Source organism: Macaca nemestrina, chromosome 2, assembly GCF_043159975.1.
Source record: "Macaca nemestrina isolate mMacNem1 chromosome 2, mMacNem.hap1, whole genome shotgun sequence".
Classification (NCBI taxonomy): Eukaryota; Metazoa; Chordata; class Mammalia; order Primates; family Cercopithecidae; genus Macaca; species Macaca nemestrina.
The window spans coordinates 128,074,738-128,095,068 of NC_092126.1; the positions used below are offsets into that span (position 1 = coordinate 128,074,738).

The following is a 20,331-nucleotide window of genomic DNA, read 5'->3' on the forward strand; positions in this document are numbered from 1 at the left end:
CTGTCATCCTCTCTAATAGGCTTTAAATTTCTCAAGGGATGAATGTTTATGAGTCTCCAGTAAAAAGGATTGCGCCTGGCACAAAGTGAGCACTCAAGAAAGGTCAGCTGATTTGTTGCTAAGACTATTCTAGAGCCACTTCTGAGTACTGTTCAGGAACCAAAGGAAACCCAGATAAGTCTTGAAAATTCTGAGATCTCCAGGTCCAACCTTTATTTATTTAAAAAAAAAATTGGTTTCAGGCTTATTTTGAAAAATTTAGGAAATCCAGCAAAGTTAAACATAAAAAAACCCAAAAACTTAGCAATATACCCAACTAATATTTTGAAAAAGTTCTTCCAAACTTTTTCTCTGTTTATACATTAAAAGAAAATACAGATGGGATCATAATGCATGTACTGTTTTGCATCTTGTGTTTTCTGTCTAATCCGTGTAAAGTGTTTTTCTATATCATGCAATATTCAGATTCATGAAGGCTGACAGTGGTGTGTTGGCACTCGCTTGAACTGACTTTTGAGAGTCAACTGTCTGCCTTCTTCCTAGCCCTCCATTTAGTGACATAATGTTGATGACATAATGTTGATGAAATCAATTATGGGGAGAATATTTATACCATGGCAATTGACAAATGTTACAAAGCAGGACCTTTTTTTTTTTTTTTAGAAGAGTCAGTCATTAAATATTTACTAGCACTCTGCTGACTGTACAATATTCCTTTTATTAACCACAATAATTTGTTTAACCAAGCCCTCGCTACCCGACATCTAATTTGTTTCTAAGCTGACATGTTTTGTTGAATGCAGAAGTTAGGCATGTAGCTATGATCGTTTCCTTAGGGCCCACTTTCAGGAGCTGAATTACGAGATTAGACTCCAGAGCATTTGTGAGGGTCTTGATACATGTGGCCAAACTGCCCTCCAGAGCAACTGTTCTAATCACATTCCCAGGAACAGATGCAACTGAGGGTGTCCCCGGGAAAGTGGGAAGTAAATCCCTCGCAAGGGGGAAGGCACCAAGGACATACCTGTGGGCACTTGGCAGCGCTGTAGCAATCCCCGGCTGTGGCAAAAGGGACGGGATGTCCTTCGCTTGTCCTTGCAAATTGTAAGTCAGTGGCTGTGGGGTGGAGAAGGGGTTAAAGGCAGGGGAAGTTAAGAGTGGGAGAAAGGCAAGGAAGGAATGGGACATTAACAAGGAGACAGAAGAGAAGAAGAAGAATAAGAGGGAATGGGAGAGAAAGAAGCAATGTGAACTATTAGTGGGCAAATTGATCCAGATGCTCACTAGCTTTTTCCTCATTATATTTGTGGTTCTGGGAGCTTCATTCCCTGGGCTTCATCAGCCCTGAAGGTCTGTCTTCCCACAGTATGGAAGCCAAAAAGGGGGTTTCAAACGACTTTGGAATTGATTCCTACATAAATAAATATGTGAATCACCTCACTTAAATGTAGCGTAATTGGCTGGTTGAGAACCTCCTGTTATCCTGCGTCACGGGCTTCAGGCCAGGGGGAAATAAGCCAGAAAGAAAGCATTTCCAGCTACTTAGGAGTGATTCCCTGAGGTTTCCTCTGTCCTCCTGTGGCCTAGGCACTATTATTGCCAAAATGTGGAGCAATTAGAACCCCCATCTTGAAATTATTAATGGCAGTTTCTCAAGTTTGGGGCTAGCTTGTAATTTTTTATTTTTTAAAGAGTCAATAAATACAAGGCCAACCCAAAGTGCGTGTTGTTAACCCCTATTATAGCTCCTGAGACGAGCTCTGCACATGAAAAGGGAGGAGTTAACCTGAGAATCCTGCAAAAGCTATCTGCCAGAGAGACTGGAGGCCAGAGGCAGGTTCCATCTTTCCGCCTTGTCTTTCGGGAATGGTCTTAATCTTTCTACAGTTCACCACACTTTGGTGAGAGGGAAATCCCAGTGCTCCATTGTGAAAGGAAAGCGGCCCTTGCCTGCTTCAGCATGTAGAACCCTTGGGTCTTAGCTGGGGTCTCTTCCTAAGTGGAGAAACTGCAGACCCTCTGCCTTTAGCCCTCATTAGTCTAGCTGAAGGAAATTTAAAGTATCTTGGTCCAAATCACGTTTAATCTATCTCAAGAGAAAAGCAATGCAATATTATGGGTATAATGTTAATGAGGAAAAATTAATTATTCATTATTTCTGTTTTTCCTTTATGCAAGGGAGCATGTTGAGGTATTTTAGCTGTGCTTAACCACTTCTATGATTAATGTCCCCAACAGAGATGCAGTGTTGGCGAGAGTATGAAATCAGCCCCCACACAGGCTAGTTTAGAAAAGGTAATTCTGTGTTCCACTTTTCTTCTGCAAATTGACAACTGAATAAAATTAGTTTTATGTCCGTGTAAGCATGTACCCTGTGCTGGTGAAAGCTGGGGTGGGGGGTGAACGTTGCCCATGAATTTCTTAGCTTTGGGGTTTTGTATCTGCTGTTTATTCTACCTTGAATACTTCTGCTACCACCTCTGCCTCCCCCACACTGACCTCTGTGCCTGGCTAACCTTAACTTGACCTTAGGGTCTCCATTTCAATATCATATTTTCTGGAATGCTGCCCTGACCTCCCACATTTCAATGGTGCTTCTTTCATGTGCTTTCATCTACTTCATTCATTCAATTCATTCATCACGAATTGGAGAGAGCACCTGCCTTGTGCGAACCACTTTCCAGGCACTGGGGATACAGCAGTGAACAAAAAAGACAAAACTCTGCCTGCAGGACTGTCCTCGCTGCACTGTAAGCCTCCAGTGTTCTTCCTCTCCATACCCTCAGCACCTCCCTGCTAGCCAATATGCAAGAAATGCTTGCTGTCTGAATGGAAAGAAGAACGCACACGTTCCCACAGGACACCTCACTAACTTACTTATTATCTGCATGCTGGTCAGGTCTATTCTGATTTTCTGAAAACTGGAAAACCCAGCCGCCGTGTAATCCTTCCGACATTGGCAATCATCACGCCGGCTCCCGTTATAGGGACATTCCGTTGGGTTGTGTAACCTAAATTATACAGAGAATGTTCTGGTAAGGATGGGAAAGCATTTCTAGGGATCTCCAGGCCTCTGGGATCTTCTGAGCCTGGCTCTCCTACCTGTGTCCATAAACCTCGGAGAAATTCTCTGAGTCTCCATGCACCAGTGTCACGTACTCTTTGGGATGGTCAGAGTGCATCCCCGCACAGAATATCTGAAAGACCATAAATAACCCAGGAAGAGAGGCTCAGAAATGAGGTAATGAGAGCAGTGTTCACTTACTCTAAAAATATTCTTGAAATAATGACTGGTATCTGACATTCACCTTCAGAAGCTTTCCTCTAATCATCAGGAAATATTCACCATCTTCACTGGCACCTTTAAGTCTTTTTACTTCCTTGCAATTCTGGGGTAACTCACCTAGAAAACACAAATCACAAAAAATAGGGTGTGATGCTCCGAGATGTAAATTATCTGCCTATAGAATGAATGACATTGTTCACACTAAAACTTTTTAGCAAAGGGAATGATTTCTTTAAGAAAAAATTCATATTTCTAAAAAGGGCAGGCAATCAAATGAAAAATGATAATCCTGTTCTTCATGCTAAAGAAAGATAATTTCAGTTGGCCAACTTACAGTTATAGATATTGCGGCAGGTTTTTCGTTCTTCTGGCTTCAAATCAGTGTGGCATAAGTGGCTGGGTTGGTCCTCATTGGTTAAACATTGCACAGATCTCTGCATCACTCCAACACCACAAGACACTGAGCACTGTAAGACAAACGGGAGTCGGCGGTGTGGCTATGGAATGTGGGAGGCATAGGCTTCCGGTGGTGTGGAGCTCAGAGCCCTGATGTCATCCTGTACAGGGTGTCACTTCAGACTCTGTGCCACTGAATACAAAAAGCTGACATTTATTGAGCACTATGGGCCAGTCTCTGTGCTAAGCGTTACAGATTCATATTCATGCATTTATAAAAACATATATATGTATAAAACACTTATACGTATGTATAAAATTTGTGTAATTTTACACACACACACACACACACACATAATTTTTTCATTTAAGCTTCACTGTACCCCTATGAGATAGTATTACCATTATCTTATTTTTACAGGTGAGATTGGGGCTCAAATATTAAGGAATTTGTTCAAGGTCATACCCTAACTGCTTCCAACTCATCATACACTTTTCCCTGATCACTTTTCAATTCTTTCTTTTTCTTTTTCTTTTTTTGTTTTTTGATATGGAGTTTTGTTCTTCTTGCCCAGGTCAGAGTGCAATGGCATGATCTCGGCTCACTGCAACCTCCACCTCCCAGGTTCAAGCGATTCTCCTGTCTCAGCCTCCCTAGTAGCTGGGACTACAGGTGTGCACCATCTCGCCCAGCTACTTTTTGTATTTTATTAAAGCAGTGTGAAGAGGGAAATTTATAGCACTAAATGCCCAGGAGAGAAAGCAGGAAAGATCTAAAATTGACACCCTAACATCACAATTAAAAGAACTAGAGAAGCAATAGCAAACACATTCAAAAGCTAGCAGAAGGCAAGAAATAACTAAGATCAAAGCAGAACTGAAGGAGATAGAGACACAAAAAAACCCTTTAAAAAATCAATGAATCCAGGAGGTGGTATTTTGAAAAAATCAACAAAATTGATAGACTGCTAGCAAGACTAATAAAAAAAGAGAGAAGAATCAAATAGACGCAATAAAAAAATGATATAGGGGATATCACCACCGATCCCAAAGAAATACAAACTACCATCAGAGAATACTGTAAACACCTCTATGCAAATAAACTAGAAAATCTAGAAGAAATGGATAAATTCCTGGACACATACACCCTCCCAAGAACCAGGAAGAAGCTAAATCACTTAATACACCAATAACAGGCTCTGAAATTGAGACAATTAATAGCCTACCAAACAAAAAAAGTCCAGGACCAGATGGATTCATGGCTGAATTATACCAGAGGTACAAAGAGGAGCTGGGACCATTCCTTCTGAAACTATTCCAATCAATGGAGAAAGAGGGAATCCACCCTAACTCATTTTATGAGGCCAGCATCATCCTGATATCAAAGCCTGGCAGAGACACAACAAAAAAAGATAATTTTAGACCAACATCCCTGATGAACCTCGATGCGAAAATCCTCAATAAAATACTGGCAAACCAAATCCAGCAGCACATCAAAAAGCTTATCCACCACGATCAAGTTGGCTTCATCCCTGGGATGTAAGGCTGGTTCAACATACACAAATCAATAAACATAATCCATCAGATAAACACAGCCAAAGACAAAGACCACATGATTATCTCAATACATGCAGAAAAGGCCTTCAACAAAATTCAACAGTCCTTCATGCTAAAAACTCTCAATAAACTAGGTATTGATGGGACATATCTCAGTAAGAGCTATTTATGACAAACCCACAGCCAATATCATACTGAATGAGCAAAAACTGGAGGCATTCCCTTTGAAAACTGGCATAAGACTGGGATGCCCTCTCTTACCACTCCTATTCAACATAGTGTTGGAAGTTCTGGCCAGGACAATCAGGCAGGAGAAAGAAATAAAGGGTATTCGATTAGGAAAAGAGGAAGTCAAATTGTCCCTGTTTGCAGAAGACATGATTGTATGTCTCACCCTAAAATCTCTTTAAGCTGATAAGCAACTTCAGTGAAGTCTCAGGATACAAAATCAATGTGCAAAAATCACAAGCATTCCTATATACCAATAACAGACAAACAGAGAGCCAAATCATGAGTGAACTCCCATTCACAATTGCTTCAAAGAGAATAAAATACCTAGGAATCCAACTTACAAGGGATGTAAAGGACCTCTTCAAGGATAACTACAAACCACTGCTCAACGAAATAAAAGAGGACACAAACAAACGGAAGAACATTCCATGCTCATGAATAGGAAGAATCAATATCGTGAAAATGGCCATACTGCTCAAGGCAATTTTTAGGTTCAATGCCATCCCCATCAAGCTACCAATGACTTTCTTGACAGAATTGGAAAAAACTACTTTAAAGTTCACATGGAACCAAAAAAGAGCCCGCATTGCCAAGACAATCCTAAGCAAAAAGAATAAAGCTGGAGGCATCACGCTACCTGACTTCAAACTGTACTACAAGCCTACAGTAACCAAAACAGCATGGTACCGGTACCAAAACAGAGATATAGAGCAATGGAACAGAACAGAGCCCTCAGAAATCATACTACACATCTACACCCATCTGATCTTTGACAAACCTGACAAAAACAAGCAATGGGGAAGGAGTCCCTATTTAATAAATGGTGCTGGGAAAACTGGCTAGCCATATGTACAAAGCTGAAACTGGATCCCTTCCTTACACCTTATACAAAAATTAATTCAAGATGGATTAAAGACTTAAATGTCAAACCTAAAACCATAAAAACCCTAGAAGAAAACCTAGGCAATACCATTCAGGACATAGGCATGGGCAAGGACTTCATGACTAAAACACCAAAAGCAATGGCAACAAAAGTCAAAATTGACAAATGGGATCTAATTAAACTAAAGAGCTTCTGCACAGCAAAAGAAACTACCATCAGAGTGAACAGGCAACCTACAGAATGGGAGAAAATTTTTTCAATCTACCCATCTGACAAAGGGCTAATATCCAGAATCTACAAAGAACTCAAACAAATTCACAAGAAATAAACAACCCCAAAAGTTGGTGAAGGATAGGAACAGACACTTCTCAAAAGAAGACATTTATGCAGCCAACAGACACATGAAAAAATGCTCATCATCACGAGCCATCAGAGAAATGCAAAATCAAAACCACAATGAGATACCATCTCACACCAGCTAGAATGGCGATCACTAAGAAGTCAGGAAACAACAGGTGCTGGAGAGAATGTGGAGAAATAGGAACAGTTTTACACTGTTGGTGGGACTATAAACTAGTTCAACCATTGTGGAAGATTGTGTGGTGATTCCTCAAGGATCTAGAACTAGAAATACCATTTGACCCAGCCATTCCATTACTGGGTATATACTCAAAGGATTATAAATCACGCTGCTATAAAGACACATGCACACGTATGTTTATTGCGGCACCATTCACAATAGCAAAGACTTGGAACCAACTCAAATGTCCATCAATGATAGACCAGATTAAGAAAATGTGGCACATTTACACCATGGAATACTATGTAGCCATGAAAAAGGATGAGTTCATGTCCTTTGTAGGGACATGGATGAAGCTAGAAACCATCATTCTGAGCAAACTATCGCAAGGACAGAAAACCAAACATCAAATGTTCTCACTCATAGGTGGGAACTGAACAATGAGAACACTTGGATACAGGGTGGGGAACATCACACACTGGGGCCTATCGTGGGCTGGGGGGAGGTGGGAGAGATAGCATTAGGAGATATACCTAATGTAAATGATGAGTTAATGGGTGCAGCACACCAACATGGCACATGTATACATATGTAACAAACCTGCATGCTGTACACATGTACCCTAGAACTTAAAGTATAATAATAATTTTAAAAATTTTGTATTTTAAGTAGAGACAGGATTTCACCATGATGGCCAGGCTGGTCTCGATCTGCTGATCTCATGGTCCGCCCACCTTGGCCTCTCGAAGTGCTGGGATTACAGGTGTGAGCTATCGTGCCTGGCTGCCTGACCAGTTTTCCAGACTAAGAGCTGCCTGGTGCAGAGCCAGGGGGGCTGTGACAGTCTTCCAGGGCAGTCCCAATTTAAAATATTCTGCCTTGTTGTACCCCAATGCAATGAAGTATTTCTTACACAGAAGCACTAGAACATACAGACTTCTTAAGAACATAAGCAACAATAACTACTCCTTCCGTAACTCTTATGAGTATCAGATTTAAATGCTTTTTTAAAAAAAAATTTGCAGTAAAATATACACAAAATATTTGCCATTATAACCTAAGTGCTTTATATATACAGGTCTATTGGAAGTGCTGGGGACCAGAAGTATTTTGCATTTCGGATTTTTTTTTTTTTTCAGATTTTGGAATATTTGCAGTATTACTAGTTGGATATCCCTAATCTGAACATCTGAAACTCAAGATGCTCCAAGGAGCATTTCATTACAGTGTCATATTGGCACTAAAACACGTTTGTATTTTCTAGCATTTTGGATTTCTGGACTAGGGATGCTCAACCTATGTAAACTCATTTCATCTTCACAACTACCAGTTTTGCAGATGAGAAAACTGAGACACAAAAGTTTTGCAACTTGCCCAAGGTTGTTCACCTGGGATGTGGCAGAACCAGGGTTCAGATCCAGACTGTCTGGCTTCAGAGCCCATGTTCTAAGCACCAAGCCACCTTGGTAAACAGAAAGAAGTCCCTTTGATCCCTGTCAGCCCATTTCAAGTTGCTAACTCCAGGGTCTCTCCCGGAAGTAGAGTTACTAAGGAGAGTGGGTTAGGCAGGACATGTTTAATACGGGGTTGAGATCCAAGGGTTTTCAGATTTGAGCGCTCAGTCTTCTACTTACACTTCCCCAGTTGCCAACTCTCCAGGTGGCCGAGACAGGGCACTCCCTCAGGTAACAGGGGTGAACACTGGGGGGCTGCGTGCCCGGGCAGTTGACAGTGGTTTGGTAGCTGTATTCATAATTCTCCTTCCCGGTGTAAATCTCGCTGCATGAGACAAGCCTTTGTTTGTAGCCTTTTCCACAGGTCACTGAGCACTGCAAAGACAGGGGTTGAGAGGAGAGGTTCGAGCAGTTCCTGGGGCAGCCCACAATAGGCTCCTGACCTCCACACCGAGCGCTGACCGTGTGACTATGCTGCAGAAAGCTCCCACTTCATTAGCTTATTTATTCATTTCAAGCGGCAGGCCCTGAGCACACAGGAGACAGGCAACCCTACAGGGTGCCTCGGGGATCTGGTGCTTCCACTGGCATCTTCTCAGCCTCCACTGCAGGTGGGGATCCCTCAAGCCCCTTCTGGAGGTTTTGAGGGGAGGAGGAGGGGGAGGTGCTCCAGCTGTCATTCATTTGGTTTGCATCTTCAGCCCAACTGCACAGGTTGGCAAACTGCTCTTTTCTAAATCTATGATGACCACCAAATTGGGAGGGAAGAAGAGACAGCAGCTGACCCGTGAGTTGGCATTTTGAGTGTGAAATCCAAGCACTGAGCCAAAGGGGACTCTGGGACTGTTTTCCTTCCCTCCTTGGTGCTGTTTGCTTTCCTACTTGCTCTCCATTTAATTTCCTTCTCCCCTCTCTCTCCTTGGCTATAGATTTTTTTTTTTTTTTTTTTGAGATTGCATCTCACTCTGTTGTCCAGGCTGGAGTGCAGTGACATGATCTCTGCTCACTGCAACCAGGTTCAAGTGATTCTCATGCCTCAGCCTCCCAAGTAGTTGGGATTACAGGTGCGTGCCACCACACCCGGCTAGGCTATAGATGTTGACTGGCATGTTACCTTTCTGCTTTTCTACCTCTTGCTCTATATCATGCCCTCATCTGTACTCTTCTATCCTAACTCGATGGCATTTAAACATACTCAATCAATACAGAAATGGAGAAGAAATACACATTGTTATAGTGTCCCAACATTCAACCTCCTTAGTTAAATTTTTTTTATTGTTTTCTATTTAAATAATAAAACTAAGTTACAATTAATTTAGTTTTGATGATATTTGATGATATTTTTAGACAACGGCATCAAATAACTGGTCATCTTTTGTAAACGTGCTTCATAAACTTGGGGTAGAGCGCCGGTATTCTCTAGACTTAAGGTTCTTGGGTGCGGGTGGGATAAACACCCCAAAACAGTATACTACATGTGGTGTGTTATGCTTTTTCTGGGGTAAGGGACCACAGCTTTCATCAATTCTCAAGGGCAGTTAGAAGCCACAGTGTCTGCTCTGCCCTAATGTCTCCTCCTGCTTTTAGTCACATGGCTTTCTTCTCCTGCAACTTTTCCAGGGAAAAGGCTCTCCTTGAAGAAATCCCAGAGGCAGGAGAGAACAAGTCCGGCTAGAGGCATGCAGAGCATCCCTGGGCCTTCCCTTCCAGTTGGCTCGAGACATAGAAATGCTCTGTGTACATTTCTTCCTTCTTTGGCTGCTGCTGTTCAAATGTTTGAAGGCCAAGTTGACACCAGGCCAGGAAAGTGTAAGGCCAGCCCGGGGTGTTTCATGCAGATGGCTAACAAAGTCTGTCCAAGCTGTGGGTAATCTTAGTGTCTAACCCAGTGCTTGCATGCATTGACATCAGTCCATACTAACTTAAACAAAGTTGTGTGTTTGAGAGAGGCAAGGAATGAGACTCTTGACCCCTACAAACCAGGAGCAAAAGCAGTCCCCTAGCTATTTACGTGGAGGGGGAGCCCAGTGGGTGACAGGCATTTGCTGATGAAACTGAGCCCCAAATATGGTCAGGCTAAATGTAGAGGCCTCCACATCTCTGTAAAGAAGCTGGCAAGAAGAGATGCTCTCAGCCAGCTGATATCAGCATTGTGAAAATGTTGACTGCTGCTGGTTTCCTCAAACCATTTCAGAGAGAAGCTCATACTGTAGACTCTGCATGTCTTCATGTATGTGCTTGGTTCCACATGAGCATGTATTACTTTTCTAAATTGAAAATAACAGCAAAGCAAAACAGTAAGAGTGTGAGCTCCCTGCATGAGCTGTACACTTCAGTCCCCACTAGAAAATGCATGTGTCAATCAGGACTGACAGAGCTCTTCTTTGCGAGTCCAGCTCGGGCCGCCTCCAATTCAGGTGGAGCAGAGCTCGGAGAAAAACATACAAAGAGGCCTCCAGGTAATAGAGGTCCCAGAGAGAAGGTATGTCTTCTTTTCTAGAGAGAAAGCTGGTGCCAGTCCCTTTCGGCCCCTCTCCCCTCGTTGCAGGCTTCTTTCCCTATGGTCCTTGTATCTGTACTAAATACTGTTTCCAGCCCTCTAGTTGTTGCCCATAAATTTTCAGACTTTTCAATTCATGATACACCTGCGAATTTACAGAAATGTGGAAGGCTTCCTTTTTTCTTTTCAATCTTCTCCCTGTCTCATCTTTTGGGGGTTACGGTTATATTAAAGCTATAGGAGTAAATTGACTCAAGTCTTAGAAAGAGATCAAAACTCTTTCAGCATAACAAAAGTACTACACAGGAGATAAGATTAAGAGGTCAGTCTTGGCCAGGTGAAAGGTGAGATCCCCCTGCGTTGGGATCTGGATGGGTTGGAACCTATGCCTCAAACCCAATGTCAAGAACTATTCTGAACACTCATTTGGATTCCACATGTTCCTGGCTGGCCAAGAGCAAATCAATTTCCTAAAGATCAGAACCATGTCTCCTCTTCACTCTCTAAGGGCATACGGTACTATTCAGGGCATACCAAGAAGATGCAAGGTTGGGGTCAAGCAGGGTTTCCCAGCCTCAGCACCACTGACATTTGGGCCAGATAATTCTGTATTGTGAGGGCTGCGCTGTGCACTATCGGATGTCTAGCCCTATCCCTGGCCTTCACCTTCCAACCCTGGCCAGTAGGGTCCCCTTTCCCCAGTTGTTACAACCAAACTGTCTCCAGACACTGCCAAATGCCCCCTCAAAGGACAAAATGTATAGGAATAAAGGATAGGAAGAGATAATTAGAAAAGACTTTGGGATCAGCTTTAGTGCAGGAAGCAATTCAACACTCAACACACACATCATCTAAATGCAAATATTCATCTCATTAACATGTGAAATTGCTGCCCTGTCAAACTTTGAAGAGACCCAGTGGCAGCAATCATATTACCTAACAATTTTCAGTACCTTTACTGTGAGTCCAGATGCCTCCCTTTCAAAGCTCTAAATACTTTTGTGCAAATGACAACTGGTTTGAACGCTATAGATCTCTCATATAGACATGAACATATTATGATGTTTGAAAATAATATAATCATGCTATAATTACTATTGGTTTATTACCAATAAAAAGGATCTAGATAAGCATTGTGTGCAGGAGGATATATGAAAAAAATGGTACTTGAGATACTTTGGATATTATAGAAAATTATTTTGTTCCTCTGAAGCTGTTTGTTAAACAGGCAAAATACATCTGGTTCATGAAAGGGTTTGTTTGCCCCTTACAACATTTTAAAACCAAAAATTTGAGCCCCCATTTTCAAGTTAGGAAATCTCACATACTAGTCCAGATTTTTAGCCTCTTTTGAGAAATCAGGTCTGGTAACACTAGACCACATTTCTGCATGGCCACAGCTGGAGTGAAAGAGATTCTGCTTCCTTCACACAGCATATGCTAGTTTGTCACAGTCACCACCTCTCCCTTTTGTATCCCTGGCACTACAATATTTTCTTATACTTAACTGTCTTCAGGCACCTCAAAGCATCCTATGAGTTTGCAGCCCCTGCAATAATTTCTTCTTTATGCCAATAGGACATCAAGGTAAATCACAGAATGTGACCTGAAGGGACTCAGAGACCATCTCATACATCTCTCCCACTTTGCATACAAGGAATTCCAGTTTGGGAAGGCTGAGGACTTGTCAGAAAACACACAGTTCACAGTAGCAGATCGGGCAGGTAGCCTCAAGTCTCCCACATTCCTGCACTCATCCCTCTGCTGCTCTTAGGCCATGGCTGAGCCGACCACAGTTACAGTCCCCAGGACGGTACCTCTGACCATTCTCCTGTGATCCAGACATACTCGCAGGGTTGCAAACTACAGCTTTCGTGGTCTGCCGGCCGCTTGCTCACGTCACAGCGTGCACCATGCACCTCATTTTTGCTGTCATCCACACACACCACCTTGCGGTACCTGGAGCCTTCACCGCAGGTTTTGGTGCACTGTTAAAGACAAACAAAAGGGAAGAATAAACCATAGTTATTTATATCCTATGACTGTAATTATGTGTTTACCTGTCTATATAGCCTTTAAGATCATAAGAGCCCTGAGGGCAGGGATTGCCAGAGAACTCCTCTTTTTTTTTTTTTTTTTTTTGAGATGAAGTCTCGCTCTGTCACCCAGGCTGGAGTGCAGTGTCGCGATCTCGGCTCACCGCAAGCTCTGCCTCCCGGGTTCACGCCATTCTCTTGCCTCATCCTCCCGAGTAGCTGGGACTACAGGTGCCCACCACCATGCCAGGCTAATTTTTTTGTATTTTTAGTAGAAACGGGGTTTCACCGTGTTAGCCAGGATGGTCTCAATCTCCTGACCTCGTGATCTGCCTGCCTCGGCCTCCCAAAGTGCTGGGATTACAAGCGTGAGCCACCGCGCCTGGCCGAGAACTCTTCATTTTACTCCAGTTACCTAACAACTCTGTTCCTGGCATTCACCACCGGGCTGTCTAAATGAAGGAACGAAAGTATAAATGAGTCAATCTCAGTTTAGAAAGGACCTTAAATCCTATTTACTTGGAACCCCTACTCACAAGTGACTTGCTTTAACACTTATGGCCAAATGTTTACCAAACTGGTGTCTAAATACCTCCAGGGTCAGGGACATCAGTACCTGCCCAGGTAGCCGTCTCATTTCATAACATGGAATCAAACAAATCTCTTTGTATGTTCCAGGCCCTTGTCCTAGTTTTCTATTCCAGGGAAGCGTAAAGGAAAGTTTCAGCTCTCACAAGTAATCTCCTCCAGCTATTTGAAGAGGGCTTTCCTGTGGCCCCAGGTGCCTTTTCTTCTCCAGAGGAACTGCTCTCATCCCACATCATTCTGCAAATATTCACTAAGTTCCTACTAGGTGGCAGGCCCTGTGACAGCTCCTGGGTGAACAAGAGTGCACACAAATGGCACGTTCCCTGTTTTCAGAGAGGAGCTTATATGTTAGTAGCAAAGGCAGACAACAAAGAAGACAGTTAGGTAGCGAGAGTTAACAATTACTGTAATTCCATTTTCCACATGAAGAAAATGGGGCTTTGAGAGCCTAAGTTACTTGCCCCAGGTCACACATCTCTTTGTGAGGTGGATGGGACAGCTATGTTTATTCCCATAAGTCAAGGGATGATTACAGAGCAAGTGGTATGTTTCATTCTAGGATAATCTCCATTGCATCCACAGATTCTTCTTTGTTTTGCTTTAACCAACAGCAAACCCTACCCCTGAAGTTTATCCTTAGTGCCCTGTGTTCTAAAGGTCACTGAAAGCCTATTGTATCTAAAGCTTCTGTGTCACCCCAGCATTTCAAGACTCTTGACTGCACTGGGAAGCCCCGGTGAGCTAACTGAAAACCGTGCCAAAGACTGCTGCGGTTTCTTTTAGGCCAGGGATTGAATATCTTGTTGGCAAAGGGCTTATCTAACAACTGTGATTTTTGTTGTGTGGTTAGAATGTTGTCTTTTCTTTTCTTTTCTTTCTTTTCTTTTTTTTTTCTTTGGGACAAAGTCTCCCTCTGTCGTCCAGGTTGGAGTGCAGTGGTGTGATCACAGTTTGCTATAGCCTCAACTTCCCTGGCTCAACCCATCCTCCCACATTTTAGTCCCAAGTAGCTGAGACTACAGGCATGAGCCACCATGCCCAGCTAATTTTTTAGTATTTTGTAGGATGAGTCTCACTACGTTGCCCAGGTTGGTCTTGATCTCCTGGGTTCGAGGGATCCTCCTGCCTTGGCCTCCCAAAGTGCTGGGATTACAGGCGTGAGCCATCATGCCCAGCTAGCACACTGTCTTTTTAAATGTCTAATTTTAGTATCTTTACGGAGAACCACAGACCCCACCTCTCTTTTTCATCTAATGGGCAGCCTTTCCTTTTAGCACCTGCCTTGCCTCAAAGGCACTTGTGTTTGGAACTCAGCTTCATTCAGAAATGTCTTCGATGATATGCCCCATGCCTTTTTTTTTTTTTTTTTTTTTTGTGGTGACAAAATACACAAAATATAAGATGCACCATTTTAACTATCACAGGTGTACAATTCGGTGGCATTTAGTACATCTGCAATATGGTGCAACCATCACCCCATCTAGTTCCAGAATATTTCATCACCGCAAAAGGAAACCCTGTGCCCATTAAGCAGTCACTCCCCATTCTTTCCTTCCTGCAGCCCCTAGCAACCCCCAATCTGCCTTTTGTCTCTGTAGATTTGCCTATTCTGGGTATCTTACATATATGGAATCATCCAATATGTGGCCTTCTTCTCTCCCTGACTTCTCTCCCTTAATGTTTTCAGGGTTCTTCCATACTGCGGCATGTATTAATACTTCATCCCTTTTTAAGGCTGAATAATATTCTATTGTATGGATATACCACATTTTGTTTATCTATTCCTCAGTTGATGATATATGGGTTGTTTCTCATTTGGCTGTTGTAAATAGTGCCGCTATGAACATTCATGTACACATTTAAACACCTATTTTCCATTCTTTTGTGTATATATGCTTGGTAATGCAATTGCTGGGTCATATAGTATGACCTGTGTCTTTCGTGAGCTATCCTGATCCTTTAGGAAGGAGAAGGGATATGCTGGCATTTCCTGGTAGCCCCTTGTCACTTGCAAACTTAACTCAAAATTTCTGCTGCTTGGGAGTAAACCTCAATATCTAGAATATGGAGTCACTCCTCATTTTTCTGGAGCATAAACATAACTTGAAACCACTGTGAGGTGAACATGGAGGAGCAGAATCACTTCAAATTAGTGCAGGAGGCCGGCTGAGCCCAGTTCCCTAGCTCATCCCTAGCTCAGTGGTTTTGGGGTTTTTCTATTCCCCTAGAGTATACTGCAGGGGAACTACTGCAAAGTGATAACATTTTTTTCTTCATTAAAAAAGTGAGATAGAGGGCCACTGAATGTTAAAAAAGAAAAGAAAAGAAAAAGTTAATTTGTGATGTGTAGATATATGCAAATACTTAACTACCCATAGAAAAAGTAATTCCTTAGAAAATTAGGACTTAGGTAACTCTGAGAAGATCCTAATTATTGCACAGTAAACCTGGACTAAATCTTCCAGTATCCTCTCTTGTTTTCACTAATCCACAAAGCTTTAATCTGCGTCAATAAGTAACAGTTCAGAGCAGAAATACAATGGTTCCTAAATACTTTATGCTTGTTAAGCATTTCTCTCTCAGTCTTAAAGAATGGTTAACTACCATAAAAACTATTTTGCCAATGGTGGAAAAGGGAGCTGGAAAAATTTACCTTGAATATAACTTTTACGAAATTAAAAATTAAAAATTAAACTAATAAGTGACCTGCCCAGGGTTTCCTAATTAGTCAACAGCAGATCTGAAAATCACATGGCAAGGGTTTTCTCTTGGAATCTTAAATCCTAACTAGGGTATGGGGGCTGGGTAATCAGAAAACAAAGCCCTTGCTATCAGGTTTTATCAACTTTTTGTAATATGGCTTCCCCCTCAACCCTCTAGGATTTATGACTCTTTTCCCTGTCCTGGAATATGATCTAGAAGTTCTGAAAAACAGTTGGAAAGTTCAATTAGCCTCATTTTAATTTCCAAAAGGTTTTCTCTAATTTCAGTATGACTTTTAGAAAAATCGCTAGCATGAGCAACGCCACCAGCCTCCTTGCATTTCATTACACACTATAATTCAGAAAGAAAATAATCACAGTGCTGGACTAAATCGGGCAGCTCGTCCATTGTTCTGCAAGCTACATGTGCCTTTCAATGTGCTGAAATTAACAGGGGGAAAAGAACTTTTCCAAATTTGCAGGTGAGGAAGACCTAAAGTAAACCCTGAAGGTGGTATTTTATTCAGCCAGGTAGGTTGGCCACAGAGTGATGGTCTAAAAAGGATCATTTAATGCAACGGGTAGAAATTTTCTTTGCTTAAAGATTATAATCAAGTTGCTTTACACTTTCAAATATATCTTTTGGTGCAATTCCCTAACCATGGGGGGAAGAAAACCACTAGATAGTCACAGGCTCTACCTTTTAAGGTTGTTGATTTTCTCCATGGATGAAAGACCTTGTATTCTCTAGTGCCGGGTTACCATTGTTGCACAGTGTATGGATGGCAACTCACAGAACCACAGGGTTCCTGGGTTTTTATGTCATGAGAAGCAGCAATGAAAAATCGGTTTATCTAGCGTTGCTTTAAATGGCAACAACAAAAAAAGCAGTCCTTACTTCAAAGCTCATTTTAAAGTCAGGTATATAGAATTTAGACATTTTTGCTCCCAAATAGTATATATTTGCTAGGGGGTGGAGTGGGGAGAAGGAGGCAGAAATAACACTATGGATACACTTTGTAACTTTAAAGTCATTCATTAGTTCAATCACGATTTTATAATGAGCCAAGGTCTATGCTGGGCCCCGGGAGGCAGCCCCCATGGCTTCCTACTCTGCCTCTTTCCCTGTTAGAACACCCAGGGTGGCGCCTATTCCCAGCTTGGGGTCTCAGGTGTTAGCTCAGCTGGCTACCTGGTGACCCTTGGGGTTTAACACCTAGGGCTACCTTGTGCAGTTGTGTAAGCAGATATGGGTTTCATAACAGAGTGTGTAACTGAGTAAGAAGCCACCAAGGAGAGAAGAGGAAAAACAACAGGGCAATTCCCGTGATGCTGCAAAGTGGGGCCCAGGTAGCAGCCGATGAGCAGGAGGAATGACGGAGGACATCAGTTCACCAGGCAAGGAGGGGAAGAGGACATTCTCAGGAGGGGCTCAGCATGCATGGTGGCTGGAAGTGAGAAATGGCACGGGTGGTGAAGGTGGGGAGGAGAATGACCACAGCATTTTGGGGTTTTCAGAGCAGATTATGTGTGGTTTGAGATTTTTAGAGCATCCCTAATGCCTAACACCTGGAACTTCACCAGTGATTGATAAATGTTTGTTCAACAAATTAATAAAATCAGCAATAAAGAGTTCATATCTGGCTCTGTGTGCACATCAAAACCTGGCCATTCCCTACTGTTAACTTCAGGAAAATCTTTGAAATCAACTGACCAAGGACCTGCTGCTCATTTCTAACTTTTCTGTGTTAATGAGATGAACTTGGGAATCATTCTACAGCTGATCTTACTAAAAGTCCTCAGAATCCAAGTATGTATCAGAGTTGCCCAAGTCCCCATACTGCACCAAACAGCAACGAGGTGAGTAGTTCTGCAACGGTCAGACATATCTGAGCCACAGCTTGTCTGTAGCATTGTGACAAAAAATAAAACAGCTGTTCTTACAGGAAAAACAGAGTTTGTACTTTTTTTTAATTTTTAATTTTTTTGAGACAAGGTCTTGCTCTGTCACCCAGGCTGTAGTGCAGTGGCCCGATCACAGCTCACTGCAGCCTTGACCTTCTGAGCTTAAGCAATCCTCTCACCTCAGCCTCGCAAGTAGCTGGAACTACAGGTCCATGCCACCATACTCGGCTAAATTTTCTATTTTTTTTTGTAGATATGGAGTCTCACTATGTTGCCTAGACTGGTCTCAAACTCCGGGGCTCAATGATCCTCCCTCCTTGGCCTCCCAAAGTGCTGGGATTACAGGCATGAGCCACTGTGTTCAGCCTAATTCATGTTCTAAAAGTCATTTTAAAATGTCTTTATTCTATAGAGTGAAAGATGAAAGTCCATCAATTAGCAGGCACTGTTCTATGTTATTATCCCTTCCTTCCTCCCTCCCTTCCTTCCTTCCTTCCTTCCTTCCTTCCTTCCTTCCTTCCTTCCTTCCTTTGTTCCTTCCTTCCTCCTTTCCTTCCTTCCTTCCTCCCTCCCTCCCTTCCTCATTCCTTCTTTGCTTCCATCTTTCCCTCCTTCCTTTCTCCCTCCCTTCCTTTCTTCTTTCCTTCCAGCCATCCATTATTTTGTTCCTCCATTCATTCGCAGATTCATTCATTCAACAGGTGTCTTTGATGCTGTAGGTACCATATTAAATGATAGAGAAGATTCTGGTGAACAAGCTTCCTGACCTTAAATAACTGATAACATAGATGAGGAAAACAGGCAATGAAAATTCTGGGTGCTAACTGCCAGAATACAGTAATTTGAGGATGCTGTGAGAGCTGAGTGGAGGAGTATCTGACTCAGATTTAGTGGGGTGGTGTGATTGGCAAAGCTTCTGAGAGGAAGTGACACCTAGGTTGAGGCCTGAAGGATGAGAAAGGGTGACTGAGGTGAAGTTCAGAGCAAGGTGGTCTTATGATGAAGAGGTACCACAAGGGAAGAGAGTATTCCAGATAAAAGGGAAAAAGAACATGTGCAGGACCTGTGAGATCTATTCCTCAATGCTGCAGATGTATAGCCCTATACAATCACAATTCAAATTTGATCAGAAGGACCTCTGCTGCTCTAAGTGAATTTATATATCAGAGTGTAATATTACTAACAAGTTAATCCTTTGTGATAATAATTCTCAAAAGAATTAAAAAGTCTTTTTAAACTTTTTTCTCCCAAACAGCCTCATGAGCATTATAATTCTAAAGTGGCTAAAACTGACCACTGTGAGGACAAATTATTCACCTGAAGCTGGCAGGTGATATTTAGAAGCCCAACATCATAAGGTGTAGGCTGAGCCAAACTGCTGTCATCACCAGAAACCTCCATCGGAAGGCCACTGTACTAAAAAGAGGTCTACTTTGGGAAGACTTAAAATGTGCTAGTCACCATGTCGAATCATGTCATCTCACCAAATCCTCACTGTGACCCTTGAGCTAAGTCTGCCATATAATTGCCATTTTGCAGATGAGCTAAGTGAAGTCTAGAAATTCAGAGTCAACTTTTCAGAGCCACACATTGAATAGAATTTTGCTTACAACATGTTGTTTCTAGGGTGTAAACAAAATGAGATGTGGATGTGTGGATACAGCATTTTTCTCTTGTCCAATTATTTTGCCCTATATCTGAAAGTCTGGGCTCTACTCTCATGGTATCAAGAAGGCATCCTGATGCCCCTTGCCCCTGAACAACCAATGGACCTCACAATGAACAGGGCAAGTCCACTGAGGGGCTCCAACATCATCAAGACTCATCTGGTGACATGGCTTAAAGTCTGATAGCCAACTAGATCAAGAATCTCCTTTTTAGAAGGGGTAGGTATTATAACCCAGTAAAGGGAATACACTTGGATAGCAACTCTCCAGTAAGAGGCTTGGCAAGTCATTGAGAGGAAAATAAAATAATTCACTTTAGGTATATGTTGGCATGGGATTAGTGAAGATAATGATTCAGCGTGTAGGTGTCAGAGGACAAGCTTCTAGGCTTCCAATTCCAGCCATACTACCTAAGCCCCAAGTTGCCCCTATTAAATGAGGATAAAAATATAAATTCTACATCAGAGAGTTATGGAAAGGGCTTAAAAGAAGTACTTTATGTGAAAATACTCAACATAGTGCCTGGTTTGTAGCTTAGTAAACAACAAGCTTTATTATTTTTATTATCATCAGTATTAGGGCCATTGTACTATACAAGTCTAGGGG

General features: G+C 42.3%; 1 protein-coding gene across 3 annotated transcripts in view; it reads right to left on the bottom strand.

Annotated features, from left to right (window-relative positions):
• Positions 1-20,331, bottom strand: part of LOC105483473 (ADAM metallopeptidase with thrombospondin type 1 motif 9) — a 176,159-nt gene that overhangs the window by 23,666 nt on the left and 132,162 nt on the right. For all 3 annotated transcript variants that reach the window (XM_011744381.3, XM_011744376.3, XM_024793341.2), the window contains 7 exons: positions 12,645-12,815; positions 8,508-8,702; positions 3,621-3,753; positions 3,309-3,403; positions 3,103-3,197; positions 2,878-3,011; positions 1,025-1,116 (listed from right to left, as the gene is read on the bottom strand). In XM_011744381.3, the coding sequence (XP_011742683.2) occupies positions 1,025-1,116; positions 2,878-3,011; positions 3,103-3,197; positions 3,309-3,403; positions 3,621-3,753; positions 8,508-8,702; positions 12,645-12,815 (915 nt within the window). The remainder of the gene's footprint in view (positions 1-1,024; positions 1,117-2,877; positions 3,012-3,102; positions 3,198-3,308; positions 3,404-3,620; positions 3,754-8,507; positions 8,703-12,644; positions 12,816-20,331) is intronic.